Source organism: Phoca vitulina, unplaced genomic scaffold (assembly GCF_004348235.1).
Source record: "Phoca vitulina isolate PV1807 unplaced genomic scaffold, GSC_HSeal_1.0 scaffold22, whole genome shotgun sequence".
Classification (NCBI taxonomy): Eukaryota; Metazoa; Chordata; class Mammalia; order Carnivora; family Phocidae; genus Phoca; species Phoca vitulina.
In genome coordinates this window covers 31493549-31513282 of record NW_022589725.1, presented here as the reverse complement: position 1 = coordinate 31513282, position 19734 = coordinate 31493549, and the positions used below count along the sequence as shown (strand labels likewise).

Sequence of the window (19734 nt, the reverse complement as noted above, 5' to 3'; positions counted from 1 at the left end):
GCTAACCGATCCTCCCACCACACTCCCCTCTAGAACCCTCAGTTTGTTTTTCAGAGTCCATCGTCTCTCATGGTTCATCTCCCCCTCCGATTTCCCCCCTTCATTCTTCCCCTCCTGCTATCTTCTTTTTTTTTTTCTTAACATACATTGCATTATTTGTTTCAGAGGTACAGATCTGTGATTCAACAGTCTTGCACAATTCACAGTGCTCACCATAGCACCTAACCTCCCCAATGTCTATCACCCAGCCACCCCATCCCTCCCACCACCCCCCACCCCAGCAACCCTCAGTTTGTTTCCTGAGATTAAGAATTCCTCATATCAGTGAGGTCATATGATACATGTCTTTCCCTGATTGACATATTTCGCTCAGCATAACACCCTCCAGTTGCATCCACGTTGTTGCAAATGGCAAGATCTCATTCCTTTTGATGGCTGCATAATATTCCATTGTATATATAGACCACATCTTCTTTATCCATTCATCTGTCGATGGACATCTTGGCTCTTTCCACAGTTTGGCTATTGTGGACATTGCTGCTATAAACATTGGGGTGCATATACCCCTTCGGGTCCCTACATTTGTATCTTTGGGGTAAATACCCAGTAGTGCAATTGCTGGATCGTAGGGTAGCTCTATTTTCAACTTTTTGAGGAACCTCCATACTGTTTTCCAGAGTGGCTGCACCAGCTTGCATTGCCACCAACACTGTAGGAGGGTTCCCCTTTCTCCACATCCCCGCTAACATCTGTCATTTCCTAACTTGTTAATTTTAGCCATTCTGACTGGTGTGAGGTGGTATCTCATTGAGGTTTTGATTTGGATTTCCCTGATGCCGAGCGATATTGAACACTTTTTCATGTGTCTGTTGGCCATTTGGATGTCTTCTTTGGAAAAATGTCTGTTCATGTCTTCTGCCCATTTCTTGATTGGATTCTTTGTTCTTTTGGTGTTGAGTTTGATGTGTTCTTTATAGATTTTGGATACTAGCCCTTTATCTGATATGTCATTTGCAAATATCTTCTCCCATTCTGTCAGTTGTCTTTTGGTTTTGTTGACTGTTTCCTTTGCTTTGCAAAAGCTTTTTATCTTGATGAAGTCCCAATAGTTCATTTTTGCCCTTGCTTCCCTTGCCTTTGGCGATGTTTCTAGGAAGAAGTTGCTGCGGCTGAGGTCGAAGAGGTTGCTGCCTGTGTTCTCCTTTAGGATTTGGATGGACTCCTGTCTCACATTGAGGTCTTTCAACCATTTGGAGTCTATTTTTGTGTGTGGTGTAAGGAAATGGTCCAGTTTCATTCTTCTGCATGTGGCTGTCTAATTTTCCCAACACCATTTGTTGAAGAGACTGTCTTTTTTCCATTGGACATTCTTTCCTGCTTTGTCAAAGATTAGTTGACCGTATAGTTGAGGGTCCATTTCTGGGCTCTCTATTCTGTTCCATTGATCTATGTGTCTGTTTTTGTGCCAGTACCATACTGTCTTGATGATGACAGCTTTGTAGTAGAGCTGGAAGTCTGGAATTGTGATGCCGCCAGCTTTGCTTTTCTTTTTCAACATTCCTCTGGCTATGCGGGGTCTTTTCTGGTTCCATACAAATTTTAGGATTATTTGTTCCATTTCTTTGAAAAAAGTGGATGGTATTTTGATGGGGATTGCATTGAATGTGTAGATTGCTCTAGGTAGCATTGACATCTTCACAATATTTGTTCTTCCAATCCATGAGCATGGAACGTTTTTCCATTTCTTTGTGTCTTCCTCAATTTCTTTCATGAGTATTTTATAGTTTTCTGAGTACAGATCCTTTGCCTCTTTGGTTAGATTTATTCCCAGGTATCTTATGGTTTTGGGTGCAATTGTAAATGGGATCGACTCCTTAATTTCTCTTTCTTCTGTCTTGTTGTTGGTGTATAGGAATGCCACTGACTTCTGTGCATTGATTTTATATCCTGCCACTTGACTGAATTCCTGTATGAGTTCTAGCAGTTTTGGGGTGGAGTCTTTTGGGTTTTCCACATAAAGTATCATATCATCTGCAAAGAGTGAGAGTTTGACTTCTTCTTTGCCAATTTGGATGCCTTTGATTTCTTTTTGTTGTCTGATTGCTGTGGCTAGGACTTCTAATACTATGTTAAATAGCAGTGGTGATAGTGACATCCCTGCCGTGTTCCTGACCTTAAGGGGAACGCTCTCAGTTTTTCCCCATTGAGAATGATATTCGCTGTAGGTTTTTCATAGATGGCTTTTATGATATTAAGGTATGTACCCTCTATCCCTATACTCTGAAGAGTTTTGATCAAGAAAGGATGCTGTACTTTGTCAAATGCTTTTTCTGCATCTATTGAGAGGATCATATGGTTCTTGTTCTTTCTTTTGTTAATGTATTGTATCACGTTGATTGATTTGCGGATGTTGAACCAACCTTGCAGCCCTGGGATAAATCCCACTTGGTCGTGGTGAATAATCCTTTTAATGTACTGTTGGATCCTATTGGCTAGTATTTTGGTGAGAATTTTTGCATCCATGTTCATCAAGGATATTGGTCTGTAATTCTCCTTTTTGATGGGGTCTTTGTCTGGTTTTGGGATCAAGGTAATGGTGGCCTCATAAAACAAGTTTGGAAGTTTTCCTTCCATTTCTATTTTTTGGAACAGTTTCAGAAGAATAGGTATTAATTCTTCTTGAAATGTTTGGTAGAATTCCCCTGGGAAGCCATCTAGCCCCAGGCTTTTGTTTGTTGGGAGATTTTTGATGACTGCTTCAATTTTCTTAGCGGTTATAGGTCTGTTCAGGCTTTCTATTTCTTCCTGGTTCAGTTTTGGTAGTTGATACATCTCTAGGAATGCATCCATTACTTCCAGGTTATCTAATTTGCTGGCATAGAGTTGCTCATAATATGTTCTTATAATTGTTTGTATTTCTTTGGTGTTGGTTGTTTTCTCTCCTCTTTCATTCATGATTTTGTTGATTTGGGTAATTTCTCTTTTCTTTTTGATATGTCTGGCCAGGGGTTTATCAATCTTGTTAATTCTTTCAAAGAACCAGCTCCTAGTTTCGTTGATCTGTTCTACTGTTCTTTTGGTTTCTATTTCATTGATTTCTGCTCTGATCTTTATTATGTCTCTTCTCCTGCTGGGTTTAGGCTTTATTTGCTGTTCTTTCTCCAGCTCCTTTAGGTGTAGGGTTAGGTTGTGTACTTGAGACCTTTCTTGTTTCTTGAGAAAGACTTGTATTGCTATATATTTTCCTCTTAGGACTGCCTTTGCTGCATCCCAAAGATTTTGAACAGTTGTGTTTTCATTTTCATTGGTTTCCATGAATTTTTTAATTCTTCTTTAATTTCCTGGTTGACCCATTCATTCTTTAGTAGGATGCTCTTTAGCCTCCATGTATTTGAGTTCTTTCTGACTTCCCTCTTGTGATTGAGTTCTAGTTTCAAAGCATTGTGGTCTGAAAATAGGCAGGGAATGATCCCAACCTTTTGGTACCGGTTGAGACCTGATTTGTGACTAGGATGTGATCTATTCTGGAGAATGTTCCATGGGCATTAGAGAAGAATGTGTATTCCATTGCTTTGGGATGGAATGTTCTGAATATATCTGTGAAGTCCATTTGGTCCAGTGTGTCATTTAAAGTCTTTATTTCCTTGTTGATCTTTTGCTTAGATGATCTGTCCATTTCAGTGAGGGGGGTGTTAAAGTCCCCCACTATTATTGTATTGTTGTCAATGTGTTTCTTTGCTTTTGTTATTAATTGGCTTATATAATTCACTGCTCCCATGTTAGGGGCATAGATATTTACAATTGTTAGATCTTCGTGTTGGATAGACCCTTTAAGTATGTTATAGTGTCCTTCCTCATCTCTTATTACAGTCTTTGGTTTAAAATCTAATTTGTCTGATATAAGGATTGCCACACCAGCTCTCTTTTGATGTCCATTAGTATGGTAAATGGTCTTCCACCCCCTTACTTTCAATCTGAAGGTGCCTTGGGTCAAAAATGAGTCTCTTGCAGACAGTATATCAATGGGTCTTGTTTTTTAATCCAATCTGATACCCTATGTCTTTTGATTGGGGCATTTAGCCCATTCACATTCAGGGTAACTATTGAAAAATATGAATTTAGTGCCATTGTATTGCCTGTAAGGTGACTGTTACTGTATATTGTCTGTGTTCCTTTCTGGTCTATGTTGCTTTTAGGCTCTCTTTTTGCTTAGAAGACCCCTTTCAAGATTTCTTGTAGGGCTGGTTCTGTGTTTGCAAATTCCTTTAGTTTTTGTTTGTCCTGGAAGCTTTTTATCTCTCCTTCTATTTTCAATGACAGCCTAGCTGGGTATAGTATTCTTGGCTGCATATTTTTCTCGTGTAGTGCTCTGAATATACCATGCCAGTACTTTCTGGCCTGCCAGGTCTGTGTGGATAGGTCTGTTGCCAATCTAATGTTTCTACCATTGTAGGTTACAGATCTCTTGTCCCAAGCTGCTTTCAGGATTTTCTCTTTGTCTCTGAGATTCGTAAGTTTTAGTATTAGATGTTGGGGTGTTGACCTATTTTTATTGATTTTGAGAGGGGTTCTCTGTGCCTCCTGGATTTTGATGCCTGTTTCCTTCCCCAAATTAGGGAAGTTCTCTGCTATAATTTGCTCCAGTATACCTTCTGTCCCTCTCTCTCTTTCTTCTTCTTCTGGGATCCCAATTATTCTAATGTTGTTTCGTCTTATGGTATCACTTATCTCTCGAATTCTGCCCTCGTGATCCAGTAGTTGTTTCTCTCTCTTCTTCTCAGCTTCTTTATTTTCCATCATTTGGTCTTCTATATCACTGATTCTTTCTTCTGCCTCATTTATCCTAGCTTTAGTGCCCCCATTTTTGATTGCACCTCATTAATAGCCTTTTTGATTTCGACTTGGTTAGATTTTAGTTCTTTTATTTCCCCAGAAAGGGTTTCTCTAATAACTTCCATGCTTTTTTCAAGCCCAGCTAGTATCTTTAAAATCATGATTCTGAACTCTAGGTCCGACATCGTACTAATGGCCGTATTGAGTAGGTCCCTGGCAGTCAGTACTACCTCTTGTTCTTTTTGTTGAGGTGATTTTGTCCATCTTGTCATTTTGTCCAGATGAGAATAGATTAATGAGAGAACAAAATGCTAACAGGATAACAACGTCCCCAGAAAATATACTCTAAACAAATCAGAAAAGACCTGAAGCAGGGGGAAAAGAAAGGGAAAGAAAGAAAAAAGAAAAAGAAAAAAAAAAAAGAAGAAGATAAAGATAAAAACAAACAAAAACAGAACAAAACAAAACAAAAAACAGAATATGATCAAATATGATCAGGCTGGTGCATAGATCAGTGCCACACACTAGATTTTGGGTGTATTTTGGTCTGTTAGAAGAAAGTGCCTCCCAAAATTTTAAAGAAGGAAAACTTATATATGTATAAAAATAAGGGTTGATACGATGAAGGGATGGAATATGACTGTAAAGATGAAAATTATAAAAAATTTTATAAAAGGAATTGATAAGAAGTTGTTTGAAAAAAGAAAGAAGAGGTTTTAAAAAAGAAAAAGAAAAAAAAAGGGAGAGAATGTGATCAGGCAGGAGACTAGAACAAAGCCATACACTAGAGATTTAGGGTATATTTTGATCTGTTAGAAGAAACTGTATCTCAAAATTTTAAAGAGAGAACAACTTATATATATATGCCAAAAATAAGGGTAATTACTATAAAGGGATAGAATATGACTCTAAAAATGAAAAATAAAAATGTTTTTTAAAAAAGAGATTGATAAGATGTTGACTGAAAAAGGGAAAAAGAAGAATTCAAAAAAAAAAGACAGTTAAAAAAATTAACTTTGAAAGACTACAAAATCATGGTAAAAAAGCCATGGATTCTATGTGCAGTATTCCCCTAGCGCTGTAGTTCTGCCGTTCTCATTGATGGGTAAACTTGCTCTTGGCTGGCTGTTCTTGCTGATCTTCTGGGGGAGGGGCCTGTTGCCGTGGTTCCCAAATGTCTTTGCCGGAGGCGGAATTGCCCTGCAATTCCTGGGCTAAGTAATCTGCTCAGGTTTGCTCTCGGGCCTTTTGTTCCCTGCAAGCTTTCCGTACAGCTTTGGAGGACGAGAGTGAAAATGGCGGCCTCCCAATCTCCGCCCCGGAGGAGCCGAGAACTCGGGGCCCCGCTCCTCAGTGCGCCCCCAGAGAAAAGCAGTCAGTCACTCCCGTCTCCCCGGTCTCCGGCCGCACTCCGTGCTCACCTGGCCTGTGACCGAGCATTTCTATCTCTGGCCCCTGACCCCGTGCGGAGTCTCCAAGCCCAGCAGATCCCTGCCGTGTGTTCCCGCACCGCTCCTCCCGGGGGAAGAAGGGGAGTCTCCCCGGATCTGCCGCTTGTTGCGTCCCTGCTGGAGGAGCAGTGGCCCGACTGTGCCGCGGATCATGGTTTATGGCAACCCCGAGCTGAGAGCCCGCACCTCGGCTCTGTCTCTGCAGCCGGCTTCCCTGCTCCAATACCTGGGAGCTCTGCCGCACTCAGGCACCCCCGGTCTTTCTGTGACCCCGAGGGTCCTGAGACCACACTGTCCTGCGAGGGTTCCACCCCCCACTTCGCCACCAGAGTGACGTCCCTCAGCGGAGCAGACTTCTAAAAGTTCCGATTTTGTGCTCCGTGGCTCTATCACTTGCCAGAAGTGGCCGACGGAGGCCCCTCCCCCACCGTCTATCCTCCCGAATATCGCCTCGGATTCACTTCTCCGCACGTCCTACCTTCCAGAACGTGGTCGCTTTTCTGTTCAGAGAGTTGTTGCTATTCTTTTCTTCGATCTCCTGTTGAGTTCATAGGTGTTCAGAATGGTTTGATCCCTATCCAGCTGAATTCCTGGGACCAGACGAAATCCAGGTCTCCTACTCCTCCGCCATCTTGCTCCGCCCAACTAGAACCTATATTCTTATGGATTTTCTACTTTCTGCTTGTTCCATCAATTATTAAGGAAGGTATATTGAAATCTCCAAATACAGTCATTTATTTATTTGTTTGTATTTTCAGTTTTATCAGTTTTTGCTTCATGTGTTTTGAAATTCTATTAGATGCATAAATATTTAGGATTGTTATGTTCTCTTGATCTTTGTTATTTCTGGTAATATTCTCTGTTCTGAAATCCACTTTGTCTGAAATGAATAAAGCTACTCCAGCTTTCTTCTGATTAGTGTTAACACGCTGTATCTTTTTGTATCTTTTTAATTTGAACCTATTGTAAATCTTAGTATTTAAAGTGCATTTTTGCGGTCCCTGGGTGGCTCAGTTGGTTAAGTATCTGACTTCGGCTCGGGTCATGATCCCAGGGTGCTGGGAACAAGCCCCGAGTCAGCCTACACACCTCAGTGAGTAGTCTGCTTCTCCCTCTTCCTCTCCCTCTGCCCCTCCCCCTGCTTGTGCACACTCTCTCTCTCTCTCAAATAAAAAATAAAATATTAAAAAAAAGTGCATTTTTGTAGTCTGCATATAATTGAGTCTTGCTTTTTCATCCAATCTATCTTGGCCTTATATGATCTTTGATGGGATATTCAATGTACATTACATTTAATGTAATTATCAATATGGTTAGGTTTAAGTCTGCCATCCTGCTATTTGTTTTATATTTGTCCCTCTGTTCTTGATACCCTTTTTCCATCTTTTTGCCTTCTTTTGGATTAGTTGTATATATTTTTTTAAAAGATTTTATTTTTAAGTAATCTCTATACTCAACATGGGGCTTGAACTCACAACCCAGAGATCAAGAGTCACATGCTCTACCAACTGAGCCAGCCAGGCACCCCAGTTGTATATTTTTATGGTTCCATTTTCTCTCTTCTGTAGGTTTATTAATTATAACTCTCTGAATTCAATTTGTAGCTTCAATTATTTTAGGGTTTATGATACACATCTTTAACTTATCACATCTATCTTCAGGTGATATTATACCACATCAGGTATGGTAGAAGAGCCTCCAAATAGTATATTTACATTTCTCCCCTCCTGGTTTTTGTACTATTCTTGCCATACATTTCATTTTAACATTTGCTACAAGCCTCACACTATGTTGTTTTTATTTTACTTAAGCAATCAATTATCTTTTAAAGATATATAAATAATAAGAACAAAATCTTACACGTGTACCCATCCCGCTACCATTCCTCATTCCTCTGTGTAGATCCAGAGTTCCATCTGGTATCATTTCTCTTCTGCCTGAAGGACTTCAACATTTCTTGTAGTATGTGTCCGCTGGTAATGAATTCGTCCACCTTTTGTGTGTAGATGAAAATTTTACTTTCATTTTTGAAAGACACTCAGTGGGCATAAAATTCTAGGCTGACAGTTTATTTTCTGTCAGGTCTTTAAAGATGCGACTGCACTGTCTTGCTGTTTGCATTGTTTCCAATTAGAAATCTGCAACTATGATCTTTGTTCCTCTCTTCCCAGCTTGCCTCTTCCCCGCTTCTGGCTGGTTTTAAGATTTTCTCTTTATCACTGGTTTTCCACTATTTGATTATGATGGGCTTTGGTACAGTTGTCTTCCTGTTTCTTGTGCTTGCTATTTATTGAACTTGTGTCTGTGGGTTTACTGTTTTCATAAAATCTAGAATTTGTTTAGTCATAATTTCTTCAAATATTTTTTCCATCCCAACCTCTCCCTCCTCTTCTTTATGGACTCCACCTGCACACATATTAGCTACTTGATATTATCCCACAGCTCACTGATGCAATGATGTTTTTTATTTTTTAATTCTCATTTCTATTTCAAGTTTACTCACCTTTTTTTCTGCAAAGTTTAACCTATGGTTGATCCTTCTGTGTATTTTTCATCTCATGAATTGTAGTCTTTATGTCTAGAGGTTTTATTTGGGGTGTTTTTATATCTTCCATGTCTCTCTTTGAACTTTGGAACTTATATAGTTATAATAACTGTTTTAACGTTCTTGTCCACTGATTCTAACTTCTGCCTCAGATCTAGGGTGGTTTCAACTGGTTATCTCCACCTATGCATCATACATTCTGAGTTTTTTGGGTGCCTGGTAATATCTTCTTGGATTTCAAACACTAATTTAACCTATGTGGGTGCTAGTTAATTTTGCACTCCTATACACACTCTTGAACTTTGTTCTGGGACTCAGTCACTTGGGAGCACTTTGATCCTTTTGGTTATTGGTCAGCAGATACGTTAGACATGACTGGTGCAGTGCTCTCTCTAGAGCTAATTATTCCCCACTACTGATGCAAGACTCTTCTGTGCACTCTTCCAGTGCCTTGTGAGTCATAAGGTTCTCCAGTCTGGCTGATAGGAATAGGCACTGGTTCCAGCTTTGGATGAGCACTGGGCACTGTAAACTCGAATCCTTTTGGGAGGTTCTTTCCTCAGCCCGACCTTCACTATTTCTGCAGATGCTGATTGGTCTTCAGCTGAATACTCAAGAGCAACCCTCTGCTGGTGTCTAACATCTCTCTCTGTGCAGCTCTCTCCTCTCTGGTACTCTGTCCTGCAAACCTTAGCAGCTTTAGTCTCCATGGACTTACAGATCTGCCTCCTCAATTCAGGGAGTTCACTGGGTTCCCACTGGGTTCTCTTGCCCTGTGCCATGGCCTGAAACTCTCTCAAGGCAGGAGTCCAGGGCAATCAGAGGACTCACCTGGCTTGTTTCCCATCTCTCCCATCATTCTCCTTGGTTACATGATAAGCAGTGTCTTAAAAACTGTTATCTCATATTTTGGCCACTTTTTGGTTTTTCAGGCAGGAGAATAAATCTAGTCTCTGTTACTCTATCTTTGCTAAAAGCTGAAGCCCTTAGCACTAAGTTTTTCTTTTTCATTAATTCCATTCATCAGCTTCATTTCCCTCAACCTAATCCATGTCATACAACCTTCTTTAAAAAGTCCCCTCCTCTGAGATTCTTCCCATCCTCCTTTCCACATACTGAATTAGAGCTCTCCTCTCCCATACCAAGTCACTACCTCTTAAAGGCTGGCATTGTGTTTTGGTCTCATGAGTACCCTCCGACACAGCAGAGTGCCTGGCCATTGTGCATGCCCAACCTCCATGCAGAGACTAAATCAGCACTTGAAAATATAATAGCCAACCAGCTATAGGTTGGATCCTTTTGTGGTTTGGGGCCTAAGAATGCATCTTCCATAGAGACAGTGTGGAAATCTGGGAGGACAAGCCAGGTGGCCTAGTGCTAAGATAAAGGTCCTCTCTCCATCCTCCTTTTCCCAAGATTTTCTTTGCATGAGTTGATGGGCAAGGAGGAACATTGTTTTGTCCAAGGTTGAAAAGGAGAAAAAAAAAGACTTAGAGGCTAGAGTCTAGAAGCAATGGCTCAGCACCTGCCCTCCATCCTGGGCTCAGGGAGGGGTTCTGGGCCCAGCTGGATGGAGAAATCAGGCAGACCAGAAGCTGAAGGAGGTGTGTAGGGAAACACACCTTGGGATTCTGGCTACACACAGGGCTGATGTAGGACCAGGCCAACAACATTAGCCCATTTTCCTGCCCCACCCGCTAGGTGAGGCCTTGTCCCTGAGGACACAAGAGACATGCTCTGCGGTCCCACAGGAGTATGTGAGCACCCAGAGCCCAGTAAATTTGGGCATTTATATTACTGCAAACCCATCAGTGGTCAGAAGTTGTCAGAGCTGGAACAAACAGCTGGATCCGTTGGCTCGTCTGCCAAACCACAGAATCTCTTACATGGCTGACAGTGGGCTCCTTCACTGTGGGTTTACCCCTTCTTTAGGCGAAGGCAGCAGCAGCACAAGCAGACCTCTGGCAGCAGGAGGGTGCGGCGGGGGGGCGGCTCCTGCTGAGGCTGGGCAGAGACAAGTGGAGCCAGTGGCTCTCTGGGAAGCTGTGGAGGGTATCTCTACAGCTCCCAAAGCCCGATCGGGCAGGAAAGAAAACAGGGCCTCATGTGAGTATGTGGGCAGCGCATAAGTGTCTTCAGTATGTCTGGATTTTCTACCTGGCTTTAAATGAGCAGCTTTATCTGCCTCAGCCTCCTGAAGTCAGGGAACGGGTGAGAAGGAAGGAAGAGAAGGGATGAAACTCCATTCTGACCTGTATTCGTGAAGCTCGTGATGCGGCTCTGATTCATCTGTTACAAACACGCACCCAGGTTTCCTCCCGGCCTCCCCAGTCTTACTGCTAGTGAGGCCTTTTCTCCAGCAGGCATCAGAACTCAGTCGTGAGCCAGCACCTCACAACGCCCGCCCCAGGGCCCCAGGCATGGGTGAGTGACCTCCGTTACCTGAATGCCTTCCATGGCCTCTGGAGAGACAGGTTCCCGTGGCTCCTCAACTATTTTCGGGGAACTGTGGTTGCTAGTACCGAGCTCAGCATCTTTGAGAGAGAGAGTGGTATAATGACAGAAAATAGATGATAAACATCTGCAGAGCCACAGGACACCGGAGACGGCCAGGAAACGGATGTGTTTCTCACCTGCGGCACATCTGAAGAATGGTAGAGCAGAGGGTAGTACCATGAGGTGGGGAGCCCACCCCAATTCTGACCTCTTAGGGCCCTTATGAATGGGATGGAGATAAAGTGATACCCACCCCTATAGAGTTATGGGGAAAACATGATGCCAGCAATGGGCCGGGGCCTGGTTCTGGCTCACAGAGGGGAGAGGGGGGTCCTCACCCTCTGTGGCTCCTGAGCCACTGCTCCTTTCATAGGAACTCCCCTTTAAAGTTTACAAACAACTGATTAGCAACTTTCTGGGCCGCAGGCTTTGAAATGATTTCAAGACCGCACTGGGAAAGACCACAATTAGCCATGTCAGTGCTATCAGAACGCCAAAAGATTAATTAGCACAGGGCTGCTTTTCCTTTGTTTGAAAATATTATAGCATGCAGTCTGACAGTGGCCACTATTTTTACTTCTCTACTTTCTAAGCAAGAACTGGAGCTGAGCATTACTGTTTCAGTATGTTCTGGAAAGTCAATAATCAGGGTAGTGTTTGTGTCTTTAACTTTCACTAAAAATTACAGTAGAAAAAAAAATTTTCCCCCTTTTGTCTACAAAGCTCTTCTTCCCCCCCCCCCCCCCCTTCTCCTTCCTCCTTCTGCATTCTTGTCTTTCTTCTGGGCCTTATTTCTCTTCCTGTCTTTCTGTCCCCTTCTCTCTCTTTCTATCTTGTCAGTCTCTCTTCGCTTCCCCTTTCCCCCTCCCTCCTCCCTCCCACCTCTTCCTTCTGGTTGCCCCCATGTCTGCTCTGCTGGAGGATTCTCAGCAATGACGTCTGTTCACAGCCACTCCAGGATGATCTGCCCAGGGGCTGCCCCTCTGCACTGCCCTTCTTGTCTCTGACGATCACGTCAGACACTGCGCATAGGCCAGAGGTAGCCTATCCTCTCAGCTTCTTCTTCTCCCACTGTGCCAGCCAGGGCAATGGCTCCTGCGGATGCCTCTCAACCCCAAATCCTCAGATTACCTGCTTCTGGCAAAGATGGGGCTGAGTGAAACAGAATGAAATTCTAAGAAAAAAACTGGATGGCCAGGGAAGTGTACAGGGCATAGATGAGAGGTACATAATGAAAGAGACAATGAAAGAGAAGGTACAATGAAAGAGAATCACATCCCAGGATAAGGGGTAGCTCTTTGGGCATGGGGAGAAAGTGTCTGGAAAGAGGAGTGAAGGACCTAGAATTCCTCTTCTGAAGAAACATGCTTGGCGGAATGCATCATGTCTTAGCTCCTGAATATGTCCTACTCCCTGCAAAACTTTTCAGAAAGTCTAAATGGGGCTTCCAGCATTCTCATGATGACAAGAGCCATGTGCTTTTTATGTTAATTTACTTTGTTGATATAACGTGCAATTGGTAAAAATGCATGAACTTCTACATATATTTACTCCCATGTACCAACCACCCAAACAAATACCTAAAGTATTCCCAGCACTCAGAAGTTTCCTTCATCTCCCTGTCTAGCCAATATACCACTTAAAGGCAAATGCTATTCTGTATTCTACCGTCATTGATCTATTTTGCTCAGCAGCAAACTTTTTGAGTTAAAAAAAACACATATCAATAATTCCCTATTCTTAAGTTCTACTCTATGTTTTTAAAGATAGATTTTCCTATTTTGTTTTCAATTTGAAGAACTACCCAAAAAAGCAACTAAAAGAAAAATACTAGACCTTTGCTGTGCATATATTTCTTTTATAATTAAGATAAAATTACTAAAAAAGTAAGAGACCTTAAAGAATGGATTTGATTTGCAATGAACAGATAATCCTGCTGACTTCACTGTTTGACAGTCTAATGTTCAGGACACAATTACCAACTACAACAGCTAATTGTCTTGGCTGAACTGTCGTGGGGTTATTGCAGTTTATTAGTAAGCAGGGGCCACGCTTGTCCCCAGAGGTGGCTGCATTTCAGAACTGGGCGAGGTGAATCCATCTCTCTTTCTCATGTCTCCGGGGTTTTGTGAGGTTTAATTACTTAATGTTCATAATGTGTCCTGAGATCCTCAAATGTGAGGTGCTATCCAAGGGAAAAGTCAGGGCACTGTATTGTATAACACACAACTGAAAACATGACTGAGGCTGCAGATTTAATTATTATTTTATTACTTACACCACCTATGTAGCTTAGAAGTTTCGAACTAGTGGGAGTAGAAGCACCATTCACTAGGACTTTCCCTGTTCTTGAGATTGCTTCTATGGGATGGGTTTACCATGAATCTAATAATGCTAGAGGTTCAGGTACCCCTCCCCCCACTGTACAGGCCCCTCCCAAGACACAGCACCTACTATTGCATTCACAATTTTGCATTTGTTTTCTTAAAGAGTGCTCTCAAATTGTATCGACTCTAGGTCCCGCAAGACCTGGGTCTGCCCTGCTCTATCTGATAGCGATAATACACATGGAAAGCTAACGAATACATTTTGATGGCTTTAGGAATAAATAATAGTAAACAATCTGGTGGGGTTTAACATTTATTTTAAATATAGATCAAAACTCCCAATAAGATTTTTTTGTGAAATGAAATAAATTGATTCTAAAACAGTAAATATGGAGGAATAGTTTTTAAGACATTTTAAGAAATAATCAACAACAGAATTTTAAGAAACAAGAACAAAGAGCGGGCCAAATTTCCTAATGAATATTAAGACATGTTATAAAGCCATAGTTACTAGAACCATGTATTATTCAAGTAATAGAACAGAATGGAATCCAGAAAAGAGCCAGACAATTATAAAATTACTGATATATGTTAAAGGTGGCATTTCAAATTGGTGGAGAAAGAATAAACTATACAAATAAATAAATAGTGCTGGCTCATCATATGGGAAAAAATTAATTTGGGCCCCTATTTCATATAATACAAAAAAATCACTTGCATGGGGCACCTGGGTGGCTCAGTTGGTTAAGCAGCTGCCTTCAGCTCAGGTCATGATTCCAGGGTCCTGGGATCGAGCCCCACGTCTGGCTCCCTGCTCAGCGGAGAGCCTGCTTCTCCCTCTCCCTCTGCCTGCCACTCTGCCTACTTATGCTCTCTATCTCTCTGTCAAATAAATAAATAAAATCTTTAAAAAAATCACTTGCAAATATGCTAACAGCCTAAAGTCTTTTTTTTTAACATTGAAATTATAGGAGAATATCTCTATGATCTTGGGGGTGGAGAAATTCTTCCTTAAAAATCCATCTGCAAAAATGGATAACGAATAAAAGGTAAATATTTTTTATTTATTTACTTGTGTGTGTGTGTGCCAGGCATTTTTTTAAGTTTTTATTTTAATTCCAGTTAGTTAACATACCCATTCGACCACATCAAAATCTAAAAGGCCTATTAAAAGTACCCTAAAAAGAAATTTTTTAAAAATTAGATACATGGAGAAAATATTTGCAATACATAAAATAGACTAACAATCTAATTACAGAAAGGAGAAATAACCCATTAGGCAAAGGCAATGAATATCCAGAAAATGTAAATGACCAAAAAACATACAAAAGTGTTCATCCTCAATAATATTCAGAGAAATAAAATTAAAACGATATCTTCTTTCATACCTATCATATTGTCAAAAGTTTAAAATGCTGACACTGAGTATGAGAGAACTGTGAAAGGGTCTGGAGGAAGACCACTGGTTTGGCCACATGTGGTGGCATGTGAGTATTTCCAAGCCCAGCAAGAACAACTCCAGGAATAGGGCCTGGGGAAACTCTTGCAAGGGATCCAAGAGACATGCACTGGGATGTTTGCTGCAGCACTTCTTGCAATAACAAAATAACAGAAACAACTTTAATGTCCATCTAAGGACAAGTGTGACACATTCCATGTGGAATACTGCCCAGAAGGTAAAAAGAGTGTCCTAGATCTTAGATCTATGCATACCAACATTACTACATCTCAAAGAGTTGAGTGAAGAAGTAAATTTCAAAACATCACATATTCCCAAAGACACCATTTATATATTAAAAAAAAAACAAAAAAAAACCGCTACCACAAAATGGTAGTGTTTTGTCTATGAATACATGGACTTCACATAAAAGTATAAACAATTGGTCTGGGTGGACACATACTAAAGTTATTACAATAGCTATTTCTGGGGAGGAGAGGAAGAATCAGGCTTAGATGTGGTTCAATGGAAACTCAACTTTAACTGCATTATTTTAATTTTTTAAAGGACAGTTTCATGCAATCAAGATTTTTTAAATGTCCAATTATAAAAGTAAATTTCTATCTCCAAAATACTACAAAATAGCCATTCTTGTTTATTATTATCATATTATGGATGATTTCAAAAAAGCCTGCCAAATGAATTTAAGTCACTCAATTTTAAGAAGGGGAAAGATTAGAGGTTGAAGTTAAATCATTCATTCAACTAAACTTCAATGGAGAGCAATGAGCTGCAAGCACCCTGAGATACTCAAAAGTAAATAATGAATAAGATGTAGCCCCTCTTATTCTACAAGGCTCACAAGTGATCAGGGTATACACACACACACCTATCTCAAAGTGTGAAAGTTGCTAAAGCAGACATACGAACAAAGCACACTGAGTACTCATTTATTCATTCATTCATTTAAAAATTTATATTTCACACCTACCATCTGTTAGACATTAACATTCTAGGGATTTCAGCAATGACCAAGACGAACTTGCACCACCAAAGTTTAGTAAATGAACAAGAAAATACTAAGTTATTATAGATGGCATATAGAAAATGCCCCAGGATCTGCTTTAGATTGAGTGGTCGAAGTCCTTCCAAACATTTAAGTTGGGACCCGAAGGCTAAGAAGTAGCCTCAAGACAATAAAAGAGAATGGAAATAATGAGCAGACAACTCTTTCTAGGAGTTTTGCTGAAGAGTGAAGACACTGTTATTTCTTGGTATGTTTTCCTTCCTTGGTTTGCCTCTGGCCCTGTGGTCTTCTTTGTAATTGTGTTACTTTCCTGGGGCTGCTGTAACAAATTACCACTCACTTGGTGGCTTAATGATAAAAATGTATTCTCTCACAGTTCTGGAAGCTAGAGTCCAAAATCAGTATCCCTGAGCAGAAATTAAGGTGTCGGCAGGGACACACTCCCTCCAGAGGCTCTAGGGGAGAGGCTGTTTTTGCCTCTTCCAGCTTATAGTGACTGCCAGCATTCCTTGCCATGTGGCCACATCACTCCAATCTCTGTCTTTGTGGTCACAGCCTCCTCCTGTCTGTGTTACCTCCCTCTGTCTCTCTCTCATAAGGACACTTATGATAGCATTTGGGCCCCTCAGATAACCCAGGATAATCTCATCTAGAGATCCTTTATCACACCTACAAATACTCTTTTTCCAGAACCAAGGTAATATTTTACAGGTTCCAGGGATTAGAATGTGGACATCTTTTGGGAGGTAATATTTCAGTGTACCTCAAAAGGCACCTGTAGCTAGCTGAAGGAGTGCTGTGTATCTATCCGAATGCTTACTAGGAAGATCAAACTCAACTCATCCAAATCCGAAATCACAGCATCTCCATCGTATAATTCCTTCACTTTTATTATTCCCATTTCACAAAATGGTCCCACCATCCACTTAATTTCTGCAGTCATCCTTGATTTTTCCCTTTTCTATAACCCTCCTTTTCTCCATATGCAGTAAAATATCAAATTCCATTAATTCTCCAAAATATCTCAGGTTCATCCACAATCACTGTTTTGACTCAGTCCCTCCTCTTCTCTTTCCTGGACACTCTAGTGGCTATTGGAAAGTCTTTCTGTAAACTAGAAGTTGACCATGGCTCCCTTTCTAATTAAAGATTCCCAATGGAGTGGCACTGGGTGGCTCAGTCATTAAGCGTCTGCCTTCGGCTCAGGTCATGATCCCAGAGTCTTGGGATCAAGCCCCGCATCAGGCTCTCTGCTCCACGGGAAGCCTGCTTCTCCCTCTCCCACTCCCCCTGCTTGTGTTCCCTCTCTCTCTGTGTCTCTCTCTGTCAAATAAATAAAAAAATCTTAAAAAAAAAAAAAAAAGCTTCCCAATGGAACACCATCTGGTATGTTTTGAATAAATTAATCTAAACTCTTTTGCAAGGCATGAAAGCCTTCATTGCCTCACCTCAATCTCCTGTCCTGCTTCATCTCTTGTCAATCCCTCACTTCATGCTCTAGCAACCCTGAACTTGTACATTCCCTTCATAAGTGATGGTTCTAATACCTCCTTATTTTGCACATTTTGTTCCCTCTGCTAGGAAAATCTTTCTGCTTATTCACCTAGAAAGCTCCAATTAGTTTTTGAAGTTTTGACTCAAAAGCTTTTTTTCCTGTGAATTCTAAGCTGATGCTCTCAAGATGACTTAGATATAATTCCGCCGTGGTCCCACCACAATTTTCTAGCCTTCAAAACACTTCTCTTATTGTAAATTAATTTGTCCTGCTTATTTATCCTGCCATTAGACAGTACTAGACTCACCAGTACTAGACTCCTAAAATCTAGTATATGGGAAGTACTCAGTATTTACTGAATGGCTGAATGAACAGCAAGAGGCTGATGATACAAGTCCACAATGATACAAAGGAAAACACTAGGCAGGCTGCATGAAAGGAGGATAAAGGGCTTTTTTCTTATTTTTCAAGGAAACTCCTCCCAACTGGACTGCAGTGCAAACTCCAAGCCATACAGTATGATCAATCTGAGCTTCGTGCCCTGGTAATTCCCATATCACACTCTTGAGATGAGACTATAGGTTTTAGCCTCCTCCAGGCTAAATTGGAGTTTGTGTCTCCAATAAGACAGGAGAAAGAAGACCATGAAAATGAACAAGGGTTGAAATGATGATGCTGATTTTTCACCCTCCCTGGATGTAGGCCCTTTGCTATGTAGTATCCTATCCTGATTCTGGGCTCAGCAATGTGACCTGCTTTAGATAAATAACATATGTTAGTTCAAAGCCTAGACCTCAAGAGGCCATGTGTGTTTCTACTTGGTCTCCTGCACCTTTTGGTCACCATAACAACAAGCCCAATCTAGCCTGCTAAAGGATGAGAGGTACATGGAGCAGAGCCAAGGCCAGCCTAAATCAGCCAACAGCAACCAACCCCAAGACATGTGAGAAGACCCAGCTAAGATCAGGAGAGCTGCCTAACTGACCCTAGCTGTATCAGCAAAACATGCTTATTATGGTATGCCACTGTGGTTTTGTGGCTATTGGCTGGAAGCAGTACTGTGGTAATGGATTACTGATGAAATCACAAAAGATAATAGAATCAACCAAGCCTGGTTCTTTAAAAATACTAATTAAATTGATACTGGGGAGATTAATAAAGGAAAAAGGACAAATAAATAATGGCAGTAATGAAACATAAAAACATAGGAGACATCTATAAAGTAAGATGGTAGATATAAACCCATAAGAACATTAAGTATAAATGGACTAAATATTCTAATTAAAAGACATCAGTTGTCACTCTAGATTAAAAACAACAACTAAACTCTATGCTGTTTATAAAAGACACACCTAAAATGTAAGGAAATAGGAAGAATGAAAATAAAAGAATGGAAAAAGATATGGTATGCAAATATGTATCAAAGAAAGTAGGTATGGCTGTATTAAAATCAGAAAAAGTAGACTTTAAGACAAAAAAAAGATCACTAAAGATGAAGAGGATACTTCATAACTGATTTTTTAAAAAGTTCAAGGAAGATATAATCTAAAAATTATACACTTAATAACACAGATTCAAAATATATAATGAAAAATGATAGGCTATGAGTAGAAATCAGTACATCCATAATCAAAGCAGGAGATTTTAACATATTTCTCATTAATTGATCAAATAAGTGATGAAGTCAATAAGGATGAAATATTGGACAACATTTTATCAAATGTGACTGATTTATATAGAACCCTACACCTAACAACTATAGGATATACACTATTTTGATAGACAAAATAGGAACGTTTTCAAAACTTGACCATATGTTCAACAAAGTTTAAAGGATTAAAATCACACAGGGTAGGTTCTCTGACTTCAATGCAATTAAGTTAATACACAGTAATAAAAAAAATTAAAAAATACCCCCCCCCAAAATAAAGACTAATAAAATTGACAAACGACTAGCAAGACTGTTTGAGACAGGAGAATGCACATAATCAAGGTCAGGAATTTTGAAAAAGGCAGTGTCACTATAGAGCTTATGAACAGTAAAAGTGTAATAGGAAAAAATGAAGAATGGCTTCAGTTTTATCCTAATGCATTTGAAAATGTAAAGGAAATCTACAAGTTC

General features: G+C 40.5%; 1 protein-coding gene across 1 annotated transcript in view; it reads right to left on the bottom strand.

The window, feature by feature from the left end:
* Window positions 1-19734, bottom strand: part of CFAP61 (cilia and flagella associated protein 61) — a 296977-nt gene that overhangs the window by 210991 nt on the left and 66252 nt on the right. Inside the window, exon 9 of the mRNA XM_032420163.1 lies at window positions 11272-11363. Coding sequence (XP_032276054.1) covers window positions 11272-11363 — 92 coding nt within the window. The remainder of the gene's footprint in view (window positions 1-11271; window positions 11364-19734) is intronic.